Below are 20,299 nucleotides of genomic sequence, written 5' to 3'. Positions count from 1 at the left end.
TTTTCTCAAATTAATTCACATGCTATCTGATCATCCCCAGCCAATTTCTCACCACTGAAATCATGTCTCCATGTAGGAGATGTTTCAGCATTTGTGACTAAACCTGTAAAGCAACAGCCAATCCACAGGAGCAAAACCGTGGAAGAACATTAAATACTGGCATGGGCCTTTTCAGCTGCTGAGCAGGAACTGACCTAATCTAACAGAGATCCCTTTAGCAGAAGATCAGACTAGGCCTTCTTCCTCTGCTTCATCTGTTAAAGAAAGGAGGAAGAATTCATACTGGTCAGGAAGCCATAGACAGAGAACCATTTATGTATAGGTAGGTTAGTTTTAATTTTCTACAAATGTAAAGTAAGTCAATTGTATACTTATTATAAACAGCCACATGCAGTCATTATTTTACTACATAAGAAGACATCACTACCACAGAAACCTTCATCTGCAGTATCTGTTCATAAACACTGGCGTTCCTGCAATAAAAAATACTGTGCATATAGTAGAATACATTCTTATAACCTTTTTGTGTCTTGGTACATTGAATTTTTTTTTTTAATATTAATTTGATAGTTTAACATTCTGAGAATATTTATCTAAAAAGATCTGGTTTCATCAGCTTTTGTTTGCCATGTGACTTTTTCAGCTGCATATTAAGTGTGTTTTAAGGATATGACAGCTCTGCTTGGAGGTTGGGAAGACTTTTGACTTGCCTGCAACATAGTTTTCATTTTTAAATATCTTTTTTTCCGAGTACTTACCCATATACCTTTGTCATTTTTAAGGAAGAACATTATAATTCCCCATTTATGTTTAAAGTATAATTTCTCATTTTCCAGAATATACTTGAAGAAAAACAGCTAATTTGTACAACTATAGCATAGAATTAAAAGATAATCAGAAGTTCTGCTGTCAAACATCAATCTGTGCATTTTATCTCTGTTTTGATGGGAACGGCAACAGGTGAAAGATATGTAATTTTGGAGCAAAGTCCAAATTTTGGAAAAACATGTATTTAGAAGGCCAATGAACTTTCTACTAGCTTGTAATTGCACTTGATACTGTGAAGCAGAAAACATTTTTGTAGACTTAGGTGAATACAAGACATAACTGAGACAGTCAGCAGCTATTGTTCTCACCTTAATGATTTAATGTTCTTATTTGTTCTGAATTTGTTTAACTTCATTGCCTGCCTTGTGATACTTAAACACTTCAACTTTCTTTTTAATATAATGAGTCTGCTGTGTGAGTGCTACCAAGCAATAAGTTACAACATTTTCACCAGTCTGCCCTGTGTGTCGTGTTAGCTATGACAGAAATTAGTTGCTTTCTGCTAACTGACCAAGGAAATGGCTATTCGTTTAAATAAAGTGAACTCTGTATGTAATGCAGTCTTCTCTGGGGTTAGTTAGCACTGAGAAGTGAACTTATCCAAGGCAGTGAGATGATGTGCTGTGGTCTGATTTGGAGATGGAGCTAGCCACTAAAGCACCCTCTAGTTCAGCAAATTTACAAAAAGAGTTTAAAGATTTTTAAATCCTGTCAAACATCTTATTAAAATAGAAGGGTTTCTCACTTGACTGGTATGCTTGGAGAAGGTCTTGTGTATTGCAGTGATACTACTTCCTATGTTAATTCGGACCCAGGGTGGATTGAATTCACTAACAGGGAGATATGCAGAGCCATATCTTTCTTGGAAACAAACTTGCAGTTGTTAAAAATAAGTTTAACTTCATAAGGATTCTAATAGCATTTGTAGCATAGCCAAATGGAATATCTCGTTCTCCCTGGAGGAGAAAATAAAATTCGTCTGGGCTTGCCATTTTAGATATGAATGGGTGTTAAATGTCCAGTTTAAATACTGTTGGTAATCCTGATTGCTAACAGAAATGCAAGATGAAGATTCTACCCACAGCATCCATGAGAAATGTAGTTCTGAGATAGAAGTCATTTTTACCAAGAAGATTTAAATCATGAATATTTCAAGATACATTAGCAAAATTTATCCTATTTACTTAGTTTTTAAATCTGCTATTTGGAGTATGCAGAAACATTTGGAATTAGGAAATACTTTTGTGTTTGAAGGGTGAACATTGATTGCTAAAGTAATATTTATCATGGACAAAAGTGTAGAAGGAAGAGGATGAAGAGATGTTGATAAGAACTATGATTTAGTGTGTGACTTCAGAAAACACACACCTAATTTTGGGGAATTGAGTGCATTTGTAGGTGATTGAGGAAGCAGAAATGACTACTTCAGTCTTCTTGACAATTTTTATTTGGAAATTCAGTTGTTGCATTTCAGTCCTTTGTTGAAGAAGTTATAAAAACCGCCTTGCCTTGCTGCTTCAGTGTGCAAAGGGAGTAGCCTTACAGAGAGGTTAATGCATGTTTGTTGTTCACGCTGTAGAAAACAGCAGGTCACAAAACATATGCATCATACTTAATTGGGAAATTTGCTCCTGGTATCAGTCGGTTTGTGATACTGCAGTGCTGGGTGAGATGTTGGGTTTTGCTTTGAGTTGTTTGTTGCTGAGACAGCCATCACAGGTGGAAGAAGCTCTTCTGACTTAGAGGTGATGCTTTTTGCCACTTGATACTTCTCAGAGACTTGTTTAGACTCAGCAAAACTCCCTTGGTTAGTGGTGCTAATGAGTTTGATTTTGCAGTTTGGGAGGATCACAAAGTGAGCATTGGACCTGTGCTGTGTTATACATACAGGACGTTTATATAGTTATATAGCTGAGAGTTAACAGCAGTCATGTCTGCAAGAGGTCGATGAACTGATAGGAGGAAGGAGAGTAATTCTCCTGTGTGAAGCAAGGAAGGTGAGAAAGGACGTCGAGAAACAGTGAATCAGTACAGTAAAGATGATATCTACCTTTTACAGTCAATCATGTTTATGTCATTTTTTCTGATGCTATGCTTGGACCAGCAGCATGTTTATAGACGCCTTTTTTTTCTTTTTTAAGTGTAGTTTACGATCTGTGTTTCTGTTCCATTGAAATGAGACTATTCTTATGCACTTCACGTATCGCAGGCAGTGTTTTAAATATATTAAGAAGTGAGATAATGGGGCAGCTGCAGCTGCCTGTCCTTTGAGGAGTTCTAGACAGATAATGCCTAGTTCTCTTGTCAGATACTTAAAAAAAAATGTCAGGCTTTTAGATTTTTTTCTTATTATGGTGGTATAAATGGCCTGCCTGCTTGGGGTCACTTCCCTGCTTCTGCAGGATTTTCTTTGTTGCTTAAGTCTGGTTATGAGGAATTGCTGCTTTGCCACTGTTAGCATTTTCTTCCTCCTTCTGAGGAGCAACACAGAGGGAATTTGACTTTTGGGAAAGTTTAATGTGCATAAAAATGTGATATTCTCTAGAATCAAAGCATTTTTGATTTGGTTATTGTAGGCGCAGGTTCATTGTGCTTGTAACTAAGAAAGTTGAAGGTTCTGAATAGTTAATTGTGCAGAACCAGAGTTTTTCCTTTTCTCGTGTAGTTATAGCTCAGCTTGATGTTTCAGGTTTGAAATGAGATTGTGAAACCAGAAACCTTTGTTCTTATGTCAGTGATTATAAGACTGAAAAGAAAGCTTTTCAAACAATGGAGTGAAGGACTGAATGTAGTTAATTTCTCTCTCATTTGAAGCAGTACAGATGGCTGGATTGAAAATAGATTCTTTTGACTCTGCCCCTGAAGGCCACAAAATTTCTCTTAATGAGAGAGAACAGCCAAGAGCTACTGACCACTGAAAAGACATTTGAAGAAACATTTGTTCTGTAAAGGCCAGAATAAATGATGCTGCTTTAATACTCTCTACACAGCCATTCAAGGGTTTCTAATCCTTGAGCATTTGAAAAACAAGCTGCAGGCAGTGTGGATGCTAAGGCAACAGTTTTCTTTGTGAATTCACCATGTTAGATTATGCTGGTGCACCAGGAGGAAGATCATCAGAACTTCAGTCTATATGGCAGTGTGGTGCCTTCCACCATTCTTGCATCTGAAGAGATGGAGGAACAGAGAGTTAGGTAATGTCTCCTGTACTAATGGAATAGCATCCATGCCCAGCACCCATTTCTGTTTCCACTTCAACCTTCATGCAATTTCTCATGCAGATGTGTAGTTTCTGAGCTCTCCCTGTCATTTTACAGCTGTTGGCTTAAAAAAACATATTATTTTTCAAATATTTCACCTTGTGTTTCTTTTTTTGGTCACTGTTGTGATCAAAGTATTTTGTCTTTTAATTCTACAAAAGGATGGAAGATGCTCTTGGACAGGGACTCTCTGAGGGTACCAGAGTGCATGTGAAATTCTGTGCAAGCATCTTACAATTTAAATAGCTGTTGTTTGTGTGCTAAAGTTAAGAGGGATAGAAGAGTGGACTGAGCTGCCAAGTCTTCTTTGAAGTTTAATTGTCTGTTTGGTAACAGAAGACATAATCTGCCATTACAAATCTTATTTTATATGGTAATTGACTCAATTGCTCTCTGGTTATCAATTTAGCTTTTTTACCACAAACATCTGTACTTGCATTATGTTAATCTGTGTGAATGCTCAACACTGACATAGTGAAACTATAAAAGTGTATTTTAAAAGCGTTTTTTAATTCATTGACTGTGAAATAATGGATAATAAATTTATCATATTAGTATTCCTTTGTAAGCAACTTGACATTTGCTCTATAAGCCAGAAAAGCAAATTCACTTTGAAAAAATAATATTTCAAATTCTTAATCTCCTAAATAAAAAATATTTGAGAGCAGATAATAAGATATGTAGTTCAACTTTCATTTTAACAATATTGAATATTGTTATTCAGTATTTCTGCCTTCTGGTGGATGATACCCCAAGTTAACGTGACATCAGTTGCTAAAGATATTTGAGTGATTTCCAAATGTCTTCACTACAAGTTAAGTGTTAGCAGAGAAAACAGAAATAATCTCAGAACTTTGCTTTGCACTGATGTTGTTTCAGATACAATGATCCATCAGTTCTCTTATGGAGCTCCTCCCTCTTTGTCAACTTCTCCTCAACCTTTCAGATTAGTAACGGCCATTCCCAAACTACTACTGTTCGTTCTTCTGTTGTTCAGTTATGAGTTCAGTTTTAAAAAGCTGCCAAGTTTCTTCTCGGTATCAAGGAAGTCTTTTACTAAGTAAGTAGTTGTTGAGGGAAGTCTAAACTGCTGGCAACATATTCAAAGAAGAAAATAAGTGGACTAGCACTGGAGATGTATGTCTCCCAATAATTTGTGATAGAGTCCTCCTGTCATACGGTCTGTGCTGGGCAGATGACATGTGTTTACTGAGTAGAGCAGTTTCTACTGCTTCTCTTCTTGAGGCAAAGTCTGCTGTGTCTCCTCTGTGATGTTTGTGCTTATAATTTCTGAAATAAAAGGGTATCTAAATATGTTTTTGAAAGAGATACCAATTAAGCACATAGAAGTAAATGGAAAACTGCATAAAAATGTGATTTAATTAAAAGTAAATTATATTGTAATATTTCTTTTGATAAACTGACTGCCTTTGAGCAAAGCAGCCTTGAACTCAGAGGAACTATTTTTTGTGTTAAGCCACTTGTGATTTTATTGAACTTCTCTTGTATATCCTGTTTCTCATCCTTGACTTTAACAGCGTAGCTACTCAGTACAGCAATTTGCATCTATTCTGAGGTCATCACATGAGGTTTTCTTACACAAATTTTGTGCTTGTGACAGTGACTGCTATTTTGTAATGACATGTTGAGTATGTAGCTAAGGAATTAAATGTTAGCCTGTAATAAACATAATGAAAGTAGGAGCATTATACATTCATGGAAAAATTAACTTTTCATGTTTCCTATTTTTATTTTCCCTTTTTTCAACTATATAATGAAGATTGATATGCGTGAGTATGTATCTGTATACATATAGATAAAGATGTCAAAAGGAAATGAGAACATAAACTATTGATCAAGCAGACTGGAACAGATTACTTATTAGTTTAAAATGTCTAATGATCTATCACAGACTGACATCAGTAAGATGCATCTAGGAAAGGGCAAATATGGTAGTGGAATGAATTCAGCAAGATACTTGCTAACACCGTATTTATGCCATTTTTCAAGTCAGTGGTGAGACACATCTGAAATTACATGCAAATGAAACTCTACAATCTGCAAACATTAATTCAAACTAGAGAAAATACAGAGAATCTGTGAGGAGGGTATGGGCGACTTTTCACATCATAACTAAGCAAACATGACTTGTTGAGCCTGCCAAAATAAAGGCTGGTATATGGGAAAAAAAGTGGAGAAATATCACAGCTCACAATAAATAAAAATGCTGAAGTTAAATGCCAAGGAGACATAAAAATTTAAAATAAAATGCAATGTTTTCTTAAAGAATAAATAATAGCAATTCGGTCACAAATACATTTAGAAGACAGTTTTCAAATGCCAGAGTTGTATATGGTTGTAACAGCCATCCGATACAGGTAGTAAGTAGAAAAATACCTATAATTTTAAGATGGAGCTGATGTTTGTTCAATAAGTTTATGGAGATTTATATGGAATGGATGTCTGAGGTCACAGCCAACTGGACTCAACCCCATTTGCGTTTTTTGCTCCTATGTGAGACTTGAGCAGTGACTATATATGAATATTTTACTGTAGTTTCTGATACAGATTTACATGCTTATCTGAGAATTGAGCCATCTTCTTACTATGTAAATAGTAAGTACTTACTATGTAAACAAATATTTCCCTATGTTAACATTCTCTTATTTAATTTATAATCCAAAACTTGGGGTATTTTTGGAGAGCTGCTTGTCTCCATCTGTCTGTTTTAAAAAATATTAAATTGACCTACAAACTTTTATGATAATTTCACAGGAGGAAGTAAAACAGAGTCTAATATTTATTATTTCCTAGCATGAAATAAATCTCATTGACAGGTGAAGCATGTAAAATGTTTGTCTAAACTCTGTTGCCCTACCATATTGACTTCGATAAATATTAAAGGTCAGAAGGCTGCTTTTGACCTTCCTGAAACTTGGAGCAATCGGCATAAGTAAGCAAATTGCCTTTATGGCTGCAAGTGTAATCAAAACAAAGAAATAGGTGAATGTTCTTCATAATAGGTGACATTCAGATTGCAGGTGCCTGCAAACAGCTGCTCTTTCTGCCACTAAGTACACCTGTGGATGCTTCTTAGTGGCACATTTATGCACAGAAGATTTTTGATGTGTCAACATTGGACACTTTGGGACTTGTATTACATAAAAATAGTGTATGTCTGAATTTTTATGGATTATAAATTAATTTAATTAATCTTACTCTGAGTACTTAAGGCATTTGAAAAGGCAGCCAAGACTTTGGTACATGTATTAAATGAAGAACCTTTCTGTTTTACTGTGTTATGCAGTACACGTCTTTAGTCGTACATATCTGTAATATATTATTAGTGTGATACAAAGTTATGTGTGTTGTCTTGCACATAGTGTTTCTTGGGCTTACACAAACCAGAGAAGAAAATCTCTGGATAAATACAGCAGTGTCTATTTGATAAACTGAGATTCTTCACAGGAACACAAGGCGATAGTACCCTTGGAAGGCTCCATCTTAGTTTTGTGTCCATTCAGTTTTAAAAGTCTTTTTAATATAATTTATTTTTTACTATTTCCTGACTTCAAGCATTGAGTATAAAGAACTCTCTGAATCAATTCTGTTGTATCAAGTTCAGAGTTTTGTCTGAATAAATAAATTGTTGTTAGTCATGGCATATTCATGTCACGATGCACCCTGCCACTGTTATGTGTCTTGTGGAGCTCCCGATTGACTTGCTGGGCACCAAAGTTTGGGTTATTGGAAAAGCTCTAAACAGTCATTTTCATTGTAGCGTGACTTTTTAATTTAAAAACTATCTTGCTATTTTTCCATTTCATAAATTAATAAACTTTGCAGCAAGAGAGGTGTGAAGGCTTTTGTATAGCTTTCATTGTCTTACTTGTGAGTTTATCCCATGAGTTCTTTATTTGTGAAATGGGCATAAAGTTGTTGCACAATTAAGCACTAAATGATTTCCTAAGGTGAACTGTGGTGAAGGAAGACGGTGAATAATGTCTGAAATCCACTTCCTGCTGTGGTCTCTTTAGCATGCAGCAGCACGTCTACAGCGGATAAGAGACTGCAATGCATTGTTCAATTACGGAAATGTGTTTTTCCAAATGGCATCTGTGGCTTTTTATTTTAATATACTTTTTAACTTTACAATTTATACATCTTGGTTTGATTTCTTCTTTCATGTATTCTCAAGAGATCATTTCATTGTAAAGTGACTTGCTGTTTAACTGGCCCAAATGTAATTTAGAAGTAACACAGAACTTGTATCAGCATCTATCAAACTCTGATTTGAAAATTTCTGCCAACACTGCCACTGGTGATGCGAGAGTCCCTGAAGCCATCTTTTGATGTGTTGAGTCTTAGAGTAGTTTTGATTATGAGCATAAGTGATGTGGTTTTGTGGATGCTAACACCATCTCTTGGCTTTTTTCCATTTTATTTGAAGTTCCTCCTGAATTTCTGAAGCGACCTGCTAATATTTATGCTCACGAATCTATGGACATTGTGTTTGAGTGTGAGGTGACTGGAAAACCTACTCCAACTGTGAAATGGGTCAAGAACGGAGACATGGTGATACCAAGTGACTATTTCAAAATTGTTGTAAGTACATTGTCAATTTTGCAGTTTAAGCTGTTGGCTTGTCTTTTAGTTGTTAGCTCACATGCACAGAAAACAAGTTCTTTGACAGGACCAGATTCCTGTTTTCTTACTATTGATGTCTGGAGCCTAGAAGAGAAATGATTGCTTTGTAATGCAAACATTTTACTGAAAAACTAAGCCACATTGCTTACTTTTTATTGAGTCTATTTTTATAGCTTGAATTATCCATGAGAGACAGTCGTGTGGCAAAGCCACACGTTGTTTGTTGAACCTGTTAGTGTAAGCTTGCTGTGAATGCTGTGTTTTCTGCAGCTGTCTGTGATCAATGAAAATTACCATTTCAAGTGGGTGTTCAAATATAATTGAGTTGTGGATCATGAATTTTGTCACACTGGTACTTCTAGTTGGAAATTTTAGTTGTAGTGTTAGTCATTATTAAGACACAGTTGAGAAATTAATGGCTGTAAAACTGAGTATACCTGAGGCTGTAGGATTGTAACAGTGAGCTATGAAATTATATTCAGTGCTTAAAATATCATAAGAATGGCTGTGGAAATGTTATGACTTACCAGTGATATGTGATGCTAGAAGATGATAGCCATTAGTAAGAGATGCTACTGCTTTTTGATACCATGTAAATTGAGGATTCAGTGCAAAAGATGAAATCAGATGGGAATTCCAAAAATACTTTTTCATGTTACTGTTCAGAAGTTTCTCTTGTCATGGCAATTAACCATAATAACACCATTGTTTTTGCAACTGCAGCCTGTTTTGTAAATGTTGCATTTTTCCTTTATTCCTCAGAAAGAACATAATCTGCAAGTTTTGGGTCTGGTAAAGTCAGATGAAGGATTCTATCAGTGCATTGCAGAAAACGATGTTGGAAATGCACAGGCTGGAGCCCAGCTGGTAATACTTGACCTTGGTAAGAAGCACCATAACAGTACAGTGCCAAAAGATGGGGAGGAACAATTAAAAGGGACTTTTTCCACACGGCGTGTTATAACTCAGCTAGAATAGTATGTTTTTTTTTAAAATCATATGGATTATTTAGTGCTGTCTTATGGACACTTCAGGTTTCCTAGGAGAAATGAGTGACTTCTACAGGATTCACCTTTTATTTTGGAAAATATGTAGAAAATACTCAGTGCAGTAATAAACCATATCCAGAAATCTGAAATATTGTTACATACTGAAGTTCTTAAAAAATGACAGAATAACCAAAATGAAAACAATCACTGAAATGAAAAAACTCAAAAATAAGCACTTACGGAGCACACTGCAAGTACAGTGTTTTACATCAAAGTTGTTCCAGTGTCAGAAGCTTTTTTGTGCTATTAGTTTTAAAAATAGTAAAGTTTGTAGTTTTTGCAAACTGTAGTTGCAGATTTTCTTTTGAGTTACAGCTGCAGTTTAAGGTAGATATTTGTTACTGTGCTCCCGTCAGTCGAATTACCAACAGTGCTCACCTTCTTGCAGTGTCCTGCATTGCATATTTTGGATGTTAGAAGATAATAATTGCTGTTAGGACTAAAAACCTTCTTTCTTTCAGGGTAAAAAGGTAGCGCAAATATCCTTGCTAATGCATCAACTTGTTTTGCTTTTTCAAGTCACGCAGTCCTTAAAAATAATATCTAAGAGCATAAGGAAAATAAATGATAGTAAGAGGGATGAGAGGAGAGACAAGTTAGACAAGAAAATACTAGTTCTGTACTTTCTGGGACTTTTGTGTTGGCTGTCTTTTTTGGGTATTGTTTCAAAATTCTAATTTATTTTTTATTTGGATGGAAACGATTGAGGAGAAACAGTCTTATGTATGGTCAGAGACGTGATAGAGCTTCACACTTGCGGTTTTTACAGATGTGAATCTGCTAGACTCGGTTTTGATGTTCCAACATCCAGAGAGTAAACTGTTATGAGCATGCCATAAGGAGAGAGGTTTTCTATTTCACTTCTGATTGTTTTGTAAAGTAGTTATGCCCTCATAAGTTCTTCTAAGTTCCCATTTCGATATGGGGATGTTTTGTTGCTGTCCAAAGCAATGCATGTACATTACACAATTCTTTGGGGAATGCCAGATGCCAGATGGATTCAGTACCTTCAATACTATGGTGGGACTTTAGCCTCCAAGTAGTGTTAGATGTCTGGATCCAGCAATGGCCTAATATTATCAGGTTGCCAGAAAAAAAATATTAAAAGTATTTTTATTTCTGCTAGATGCATGAATCACCTGAGTAGTTTCCAAATCTTTCAGGCAGAAGCATTATTCCACATTTTCCACATTTGGAAAAATACAGGATACTTAATGTACTTGGGTTTAGAAGCCCTGCCCAAATTTGTGCTTTCACCCACTTCCCAGTAGTGTTTTATAAATGATTATTACTGTTATTATTTTAGTTCCTGTGGTTTCACTATTCTTCCTTTCCTTCCCCTCCTCTGTTGTTTGCCCAGTGGTTTCTCTTTCCTGTTTTATGCTGGCAACCTGTCCTGCTTTGCTAAAGGACTTTGCCTTATAATGCTGTCCTTTTTCTTTTGCATGCTGCCAAAGGATTATGGATACAGTGTTGATCAAGTCTCATTTTGAGTGTAGAGTTCCACCCCTGAAGGCATATAATTCTGTTACATGGCCTGAAGTGTTTTTAACAATACGTACCCTGTATAATAATAATGCATTGTAGTTGTCGTTTTCAAACAGTAGAAACAACCAAATGGTACATCACTGATGATACATTTTATTTATGTTGTTTTCGAGCAGTGTTATAACAAGTAGTGCAATTAGGAGTAAATGTGCTGTGTCTTGGCCGTGATATATGACAACTGGTATACACAGTCAAAGAAAATACAGATATTTGATATTTTAATAACTCTTCACAATATATGAATGGCAGAGAAGGAAACAATATTCAGGGAAAGAGGGCGAAGGTATCATATATAGTAGTTCTTTTATGACAGCGATCTTAGTACAACAGTTAAAACCACTATTTTGAGCGAAAACTATTCTGAACGCTTAGGTCATTAATTCAGAAAGCTTCTTTTCTTTTCATCTCTTACCTCATGATGAGAAATACCTACTTTCTCAATTTGAAAACTAATTTCAGTGAAAAAAAAATTAAGCATTCATCAAAGTTCTTCCTAATTAGCAGTGTGTGCCTTCCCTTGCTGTACTCTGCTTTCTCCTTCCTAAATGGATTGACAAACATCTGGATATTTACAAACTACTTTCCATTAGCCTTTTTGCGTATTGTATCAGATTGATGTTTAATAAATGAAAAATTAAATTACAAAGAGGCCACACACATTCTTTATTGGCCAGTGTTGAAGAAGTGTGAGATTACAGCATTGTTTATGGTATAATTGTCAAGGAGGAAGGAGGTAGTTGGCTGCTATTAGAGGTGAATTTGAGTAGCTCGAAAAGACAGTTACCCAGACTTTGAGGGAGATACTGAGAAAGGTTAGATAGAAATAAACCATTAAAACTGTTGCCCTTTGCATATTATCTCATAACTTAGTTGGCTTTTCTGTACATTAACTTCTCTCAGTCTAAACCCTTCATATGGAAATTTTCCAACATGTTGTTTTTTCTGCCTAGAGCAATACTGTTTCATGCTTTGTTGAAGTGTACTGTAAGGGTTTCTGAGTGGTCTGAATGGAAAATGGCACCTATATTTTCTTAGGTCTTAGAAGGTAACATTTTTAAACATCATAGGTGTAAAGTATATAGTGTGATTTTTTTCTGTATTTGGATATAGATTGCTGGCTTTGCAGGTGGAGCATTTTGGTGTTTCACCTTGTCTTCTGCACAGTGACCATTTCAGTGCACGAGCAGATGTGCATGGCCACTCAGACTCTCATGTATGTAGACTCTCATCTGCTAGAATAAGCTTCATATCATTGTGATTCAGACATAAGTTTCTTTTGGGTTGGATTTTTTTGGGTTTTTGATCGGTTTTTTTTGTATTTGGGGAGAATTCTGAAAAAAATGCATTATATGCAGAAGTTATTTGTGGAAATACTAAAACAAGGAATTGACTGGATAAAAAAGTTAGGGTAATTTGAGGGCTGATTAGAGTTGCTTTTCATTTTCAAATTCAGCAATTCTCTGTTAATAAATTTAGAAAAGAAGAGAGGTTGGAAATGGATTAACTATACAGCATCCACGATTTTTGCTTTTCCTGGAATAGCTATACGAATTATTGCATTCAGAGAAGAGATATTTAGGACAACTCTTGGTAATAGAGACAAAGTGGGAGGAGAGGGAATACGATTTAGGTAAATGGTCTGAGTTAAATATTCTTCTCTACCAGCATCTTGCATGCTGCAAATGCCACCATGCAAGGCTCACAGTAAGAAGGAAGAATCTTAGTTGTGATTTAGAAATTACTTTCTCTGTAACCTCAAGTCTCCCCCACTTCTTTTTTACACAAAATTGGCCTTTTTTACTTACAATTTGCTTTCGATTGGTCAATCTCTGACGGTCATGAATCAGTTATACTGATGTGCTCAATTATAACAAAGTATCTTGTCACCATTTTTGCAGCATTATTTGATGTGATGTGTGAAAACCCCTCTAATAGATACGTTTGGGTTTTCTCCATGGAGGCTAAATGCTAGTGACAAGACTGAAAAATTCAGCCAGGACCTGTAACCTGGCCTTTTCTAGTGAATCTGGCTTTGCTCAGAATTGCCATTTGGGGACTGAAAAAAGAACAGGTGGTAATAAGTAAAAGGAGATGCTTTTGCGGAGGGAGGCAGATGGTTCCCTGTCACCCCTATGTGATAGGCATTTGACAAGTACTCAGGCACCAAAAAAAAATAAAGGAGTGAATCTTGGTTGCTGCATAAAGAAAAATTGTATGCTGTAAACAAATATGTCATGTTATTTAAAGAACAATTTCAAAACATTATTTGAGATGCACTGTATCACCTTCTAAATTGTAGTATACTGTGTATTTTTGTGCTTTTATACTGCAAAAGTTAGTGTTTGTTATTCTGTGCCATATTTGTAAGTTACATAGGAGTGAGATCTTCAGTTCAATGAATTGAATAGACTGCTGGTATCCAGTAGTACACCACATCAAGAATTTCTGTAGTAGAACTTTCTATTTAGTTAAACTTTAATTTTTTCATGAAAAATAGTTTATATCCAAGCAAGAATATTTTGCATGTGAATTAATATTACTAGCACTGGAAATAAGGAGAAGTAATAAGAAGTCTGCATGTAGCTGCAGACTTGTGAGGCATTTGGGATAACAGAGACATCTTAGAATAGCTGCAAGGGCTGTATGCAGACTCTTTTGGAAGAATGGAGCAAGGAAGCAAGGAAAAGGGTTGTACTGCATGCAGAGGGCTGACTCCAGTGCATGTCACTTCACTCTGGAGAGGCTGATGAGCCAACTGAGAGCTTCTGCCTCTAAGGGTCAGAGGATGGAAAGACAACATTATCATATGTCTCTAGTGCTAGAGACCAACTAATCAAGGGGAAGAAATAGGATAAAGCCTTCTTTAAACAACTGGAGATTGCAGGCCTGGGATTTGTGTGGGTATGTCACCCACCTGATGTGTGCTGGAATGGCAACTTGGTGATGTGGCAGGGCATATCTGGAGCAAGCTGAATGTCATGCAGGAACTCATCCAGGTGGGTCTTGAATGTCTCCAGAGAAGGAGACTCCACAACCCGTGTGGACAGCCCATTCCAGTGCTCCGTCTTCCTCACAGTGAGGAAGTTTCTCCTTATGTTTCTTTGGAACCTCTTATGTTCCAGCTTGTACCCATTGCCCCTTGTCCTATCACTGGACATCAGTCAGGAACAAAAAAGAACTGGTCAGAGATACAAAGATTAGAGGAGCTTTGTCAGTGACTGTCAGGAGGTATTTTAGTTTAGGCTTCTAACAGAATTGATCAAAGGAGCCTTGGGCATCAAGACAGGAGATTTTTACTTGTTAGGAAATCTTTCTGGCAGTTTTCTATGGGAGATTGTGTTGATGGACAACAGGTGAACCATTTCATCCTGAATGGCAGTCTTCTCAGAGCACAAGAATTGTCTGTTCTGAAGTGCAGGAATTTTGAGTGTGCAAGGCCAGAAGATAGTAGGGATAAAGAAACTCCTAACTGAGCTAAAACACATTTTAAAAAAGTACATACAAGTTGGAAGCAAAGACAGAAAGTTAAGGGATATTGCCTGGATGTGCAGGGACAGAACTAGGAAAGATAAACTCAGCTGGAGCTAGAACCATTTAAGAGAATGGTATGCAGCAAATCCCACTGGAAGCCGCGTTATGGCTACACGGAGGAGATGATGGTGGCTGGGAAAATCCACCAAATTGTACCTAGCTATCCCAGTAGCCTTCTAAGATCAAGTGATTGTCATTGTGGTCAAGAGGAGAGGAGTAGAAATTATTTACTTTGCATTTAGCAGGGCCTTTGGCACCGTCTCTGCAGCTAAACTGGGAAATGTGGGCTGGATGAGTGCACAGTGGACTGTGTAGAGAGTGGGCTGGCCTAGCAGGCTCCCAGTGTCATGGTGAATGGGGTAAAGACCAATTGGCAGCCTGGGTAATGAGCAGCATTGCCCAGGGCTTGATACTGGGACAAGAAGGGGTTTTGTATCTTCACCAGTGACCTGGAGGATAGCACAAAGTTCATCTGTAGCAGGTTTGCAGGTTATTCTGGGTTGGGAGGAGCAGGAAATAGGCAGGGAGAGGGCCTCAACAGACTGGAGAAGGAGGCTGATGGGAACCTCATAGTTCAACGTGGACAAACGTGTAGTCCTGCATGGGATCCAGAGTGACTCAGTGCGGTGGTGGAGGCTGGCTGCAAACTGAGCAAGCAGCTTTACAGAAAAGGACTTGATGGTATTGGCAGGAGGTCAGGTGATGTGATTGTTTCCTCCTACTTGGCACTGGTGAGAACATATTAGGACAGTTTTAAGCATCCCAGCACAAGAAAGACAAGACAAGAAAGCATAGTTGAGCCGCAGTGGAGATGTAGTGAAATGTACTGTTGAGAAACGAGCTTGATTAATTCTGAAGAACAGAAGCTTAACAAATTCTTAACTACTCACGCAGCTGTTGGAGGGCATAAAGCAGATGAAGGTAACAGGAAAAGACTACAAAAAGGGTATTTCGAATCAGAGAAGGGAAAACAGTTTCAGAGTAGTTGCAGCCAGAACAGGTTGCCCAGTGAGACTGTGAAGTCTCTGTTCTTGGAGATACTCAAGACACACCTAGACAAGACATAGATAGATAGATGAACTCCTGAGATCCCACCTAACTAGTAGTATTCTATGATTCAGAAAGACTGTTGGTCTGAGAGGTGTTAAGTGGACCCTGTTTAGCTCTTTGTTTATAGTGTTAATGTAATAGTCAAATTGTGACAATTTTGTGGTATGCTTAGTAGAAACAAATATCTGGTATTGGTGGCAGTTTGATATCACAAGCAAACTTTGATTAAAGTAAAACACCATTTCATTTGCACTGTATGACAGTAATTCCTCTGCTGATTGCATAATGTGAAGCCTAATTCTGAGAGTTCTAAAACCATCATTTATTGACCTAAATTGATGCTTTCTTTGCATAATTGAATTATGTTCAGGACCATTCCTGCATGAATAATTTCAGTTTATATTGGTACTTCACTGTCAGTGTTTGGTCACGAGCTATCTCAAGTCTTACAGCTGTGAAAAGAGGTAGAGTAGGATGAGGGCTTCCCTGACCCACAGCAGGATGGAGAAGATCAGATATTTGATCAAAGTTTTCTGGAGAGCATATTTCAGCTAAGATTTTGCTGAAAATTTCTCATTTCTCTACTCAAATGTTGCTAGATTGTTTGAGGTTGCTTTACACCAACACAGGCCCAGAGATTTAAGGGAAACTTATTTAACTCTTAGAAGTTATTTCATCTCCCCTATACTGATGCAAATAAAAAAAAAAATCTCAACTGTAGTTGCATTTCAAGCCTCTTGTTTATCAAACCTTGGACCCTTTTTGCTTAACTTGTACAATGTTGAACCATGGCTGTTTCTTCACTTTAACAACATGCTTTGAAATTCTAAATGAGACATTCAGAGTGCTTGCAGCCTTTCTGACTTTGCATTTGCTTGAGCCCTACAAGCCTGTTCTCTGCTCCATCATCGGGGTTGTTGGCACCGAAGAGAAATACTTTGAGAAATACTTTGTATGTGATTTTCCATATAGTTGTGTATTCACTTTTGTAGTATAATCCACTTTTTATATCTATAAGGTACTTGCTTTCAAAAATGCCATGGGATAATGTCGAAAGCCTTATTTAAATCAAGATATATGAATTACTCTGTGTTTTACATATCTGTAGGTTCTGTTATTTTGTTGTGGGAGACAAATATGATTTCTTTGTGACAAATTTTGCCTTCTGCTGAAAGAAATCCAGAAGTTGGGACTAACAGGCTTGTGATCTGATTTGAAAAAGTCAGTTGCACTTTTTCATATCTTCTATATGTAATAATTTACATAAATTTAACTTCTGCCCTTGTCTGATTCAAGCCCAGAGGCAGACAACTCACATTTTACTTCAGGACCAATTTTGAATGATTTCACAGGTATCAAATGTAATCTCTTGGACTCGCTCACATCAAATAGAGTTAATATTTGGAGTATTTTGTTTGCAGTTATATGCTGTGAATCAAGAACATTTAGTGTTGTTATCAAGGTAGCACAGTGAATATTTTTTGCAGTCTATGAAATTCTGTGGAGTTGTCCGAAACTTCAAAAGTGTGCAGAATATTGTGGATAAAAGAATAAAAGAGAAGGACTCTTTTGGGTATCTCTCATCCAGACTGGTTTTTCACTTAACCAGAAGTGTCTTTGTGTTCTTTCTGTCTTATACAATTTTATGTGTGCAAGTAAAATTGAAAGAAGTCCCTGTAGTTTACATGAGTGGATTTGAGAAGTCTTAGTGTCCACCAGAAGGTAAATGATCTGTAGATTAAAACCCTTGCAGCCAAGAATTCAAATTTTCAGTAAAGAGGAAAAAGTGCTCAAAAGAAATGATTCATGGATCTCAGGAGAGCAGGAAATAGTAATGAACCTGAGAGCAGGTCTGTGCAAAGGGCACCCACCTCTGTTAGGATTGAATATCTGGTGAGATATGGGAGATCCTGTCTGGTCTTATATGGGCCTAAAGTAGGAGGGTGGAAAATCCACTGTGATTAGTATCCTTAGAGAAAAGCCTAGCAGGGGAATTTCCTTTCCTCTTGAGAAATCTCCCCACTTCTGTCCATCATATATCAACATATATGCAGACTTAAGGCTTCCAGTACCTACAAAAGGTCTGAAAGAAAGCTGGAAAGGGACTCTTTTCAAGGACATGTAGTGACAAGACAATGAGAAGTGGCTCTAAACTGCAAGAGGATTCAGATATAGATGAAATCTGAGGAAGAAGCTCTTGCCTTTGAGGGTGATGAGTCACTGAGACAGGTTGTCCAGAGAGGCTGTGGTTTCCCCATCCCTAGAAGTGTTCAAGGCCATATTGGATGGGGCTTGGAGCAACCCGATCAAGTGGAAATTGTCCCTGCCCATGCCAAGGGGGTTGGAATGAGATGAACTTTAAGGTCTCTTCCAACCCAAAACATCCTGTGATTTAATGAAGAGTTTGTTTAATATAAGCAACCACTTCCCATATTGGAACATGCTGTTCATACAGTATTTGTTACAATTTATGTCAAAACTGTTTTTCAAATTTAGAATATACTGAAGGTTATGGCACTGAGATATTTGAGCCAAATATCTTCTGTATTATATATGCCATTTTAGATAGTTTGACTATTTGGAGCGGTTACTGTATTATAAAATCCAAGTAATTTCCTCATTCACCACTGTACATGCACATAAGCTTTCTGTAGGCACACACATGGTCACATGTATTAAAAGATTTACATGCATAAATACTCTTTTAGGAGCCTGTAGAAATTACAGTTCTGTGAAAAACAAAGAGTGTAACAAATACGACCTCCATACTGATGCCAAAGTGAAATGAAATTAAAATGACAGCACTTGTGTTACATGTAGGTGAAGAGCTTTCCCAAACTTACTGCTTCAGTCACTGTCTTATCAAAGTGGCTTTGTGTGAATGATAGATGAACAGCTTGTAAGTTTCATTTTCTAAGTTGTGTTTTAGTAACATAAACAGCATCTGAGATCACAAACTGTCTTCAAACAGTGTTTTGTAAAACCAAAGCCAAATTCTGAGAATGTTTTGTTACTGATCGTGTATGCTTCATTGCTAATTTTCTGTAAACATAACAGTATGTGCTCTTTAATGCTGAAATACTTTCTTTTGTTTAATTTTAATTTTAATTTACATTACTTAGCTATTGTTCCTTGGTGAAAGTCAGCATTTCCATTTCTCATGGTTGCATGTGTGTTCCAAATTGCCAGAAAGCTTTTTTAATTCAGTTAGTTTCATTTCTTGACTCAATCCCTGTTTTAAAAATGGCCTTTATTTATTCCCTTTTTATGCCCCCTGCTTATATTTAGTCTTATTGAGAAGTCAAACTGATTAAACCACACTAGACCTTGAACTTCATGAAATTGAGAGCTAAACAGTTCTCATATTCTGTGTTCAGTAGACTATTCATGTTTAAAGTTGGCATGCACTTTAAATAAATTGCTCTAATTTAGGTTAAATTAGTAATAGATTGATGTTTGCCAGTGCATGGTGAATTGCAGGAAGGCATAACAAAATCTATGGGATGCTTTGGTTGTGCTTATTAATTTTCACTTCTTGTTTTATGACTGTATTTGCAGTTGACTTGGCAAAGAAATTTGAAACCTCATGAAGGTACTCATATCAGATGGCATGCACCGAGACTTAAATTCAAGTCTGTTCAGTGCAAATATGGGTTATGGTGGTTACCACTCATGCAGCTATACTTTGAAACACTTGGACTGTGTCACTTGCTTAATTTTGGGTTTTGTGAGTGAAATTAATGGTCAAAGGTACTGGCATTTAAATAAGTTGTATGTCACATACATAGTAAATAAGAGTAGCATGTAAGGAATGTTGGGTGGAGGCAGAAAAGAACCCATAGGAGCAAAAAGCTTAGATATATTTTGAAAAATGTTCAGCATATATTAATACATGTTTTCTATCCTTCATCTGTACTTTTTCTGTAACTACTGTACACGGCAAAAGTGGAATGAACTAGGATGTGAGTGCACTGTACAATGACTGTGAAAGAGTCTCAAAGGCTTTGTGTCCCTGTTTTATATCGTGTCTCCTGGATTATCCTGAATTCCCAATAGAGTTTCTCGGTCCAATAAGTCTCTGCCATCAGAAAAGCTAATAAAAGCAAATACACGTACTGTGCACTATCACTTGCCAAATCCACCAATTCCACTTTCTGTTTAGCTTCTCACATTTTATATAATTGTTGTTTCTGGTAGCTTGACCACTGCCTTACTCCATAGTACATAGTCAGCAATGTTTATGGTCAGAAACCAAAGCTATGCAGCTGAGAAATGGAACTAAGCAAATGTGAATGCAGTCAGTGTGAGCAGTTACTGTTGAGTGACGGTTCCTCTGCCTGTATATGGCTTCTAGATATAGGGGAAAATAAAAGTAACCAGAGTGAA

General features: G+C 36.8%; 1 protein-coding gene across 11 annotated transcripts in view; it reads left to right on the top strand.

Moving 5' to 3' along the window:
* Positions 1–20,299, top strand: part of NEO1 (neogenin 1) — a 213,505-nt gene that overhangs the window by 132,107 nt on the left and 61,099 nt on the right. For all 11 annotated transcript variants that reach the window (XM_061999128.1, XM_061999127.1, XM_061999133.1 and 8 more), the window contains exons 6-7: positions 8,539–8,693; positions 9,498–9,618. In XM_061999128.1, coding sequence (XP_061855112.1) covers positions 8,539–8,693; positions 9,498–9,618 — 276 coding nt within the window. The remainder of the gene's footprint in view (positions 1–8,538; positions 8,694–9,497; positions 9,619–20,299) is intronic.

Source organism: Colius striatus, chromosome 7, assembly GCF_028858725.1.
Source record: "Colius striatus isolate bColStr4 chromosome 7, bColStr4.1.hap1, whole genome shotgun sequence".
Lineage (NCBI taxonomy): Eukaryota > Metazoa > Chordata > Aves > Coliiformes > Coliidae > Colius > Colius striatus.
The sequence above is the reverse complement of the archived record's forward strand: the minus strand, read 5'-3'. Positions and strand labels throughout refer to the sequence as shown.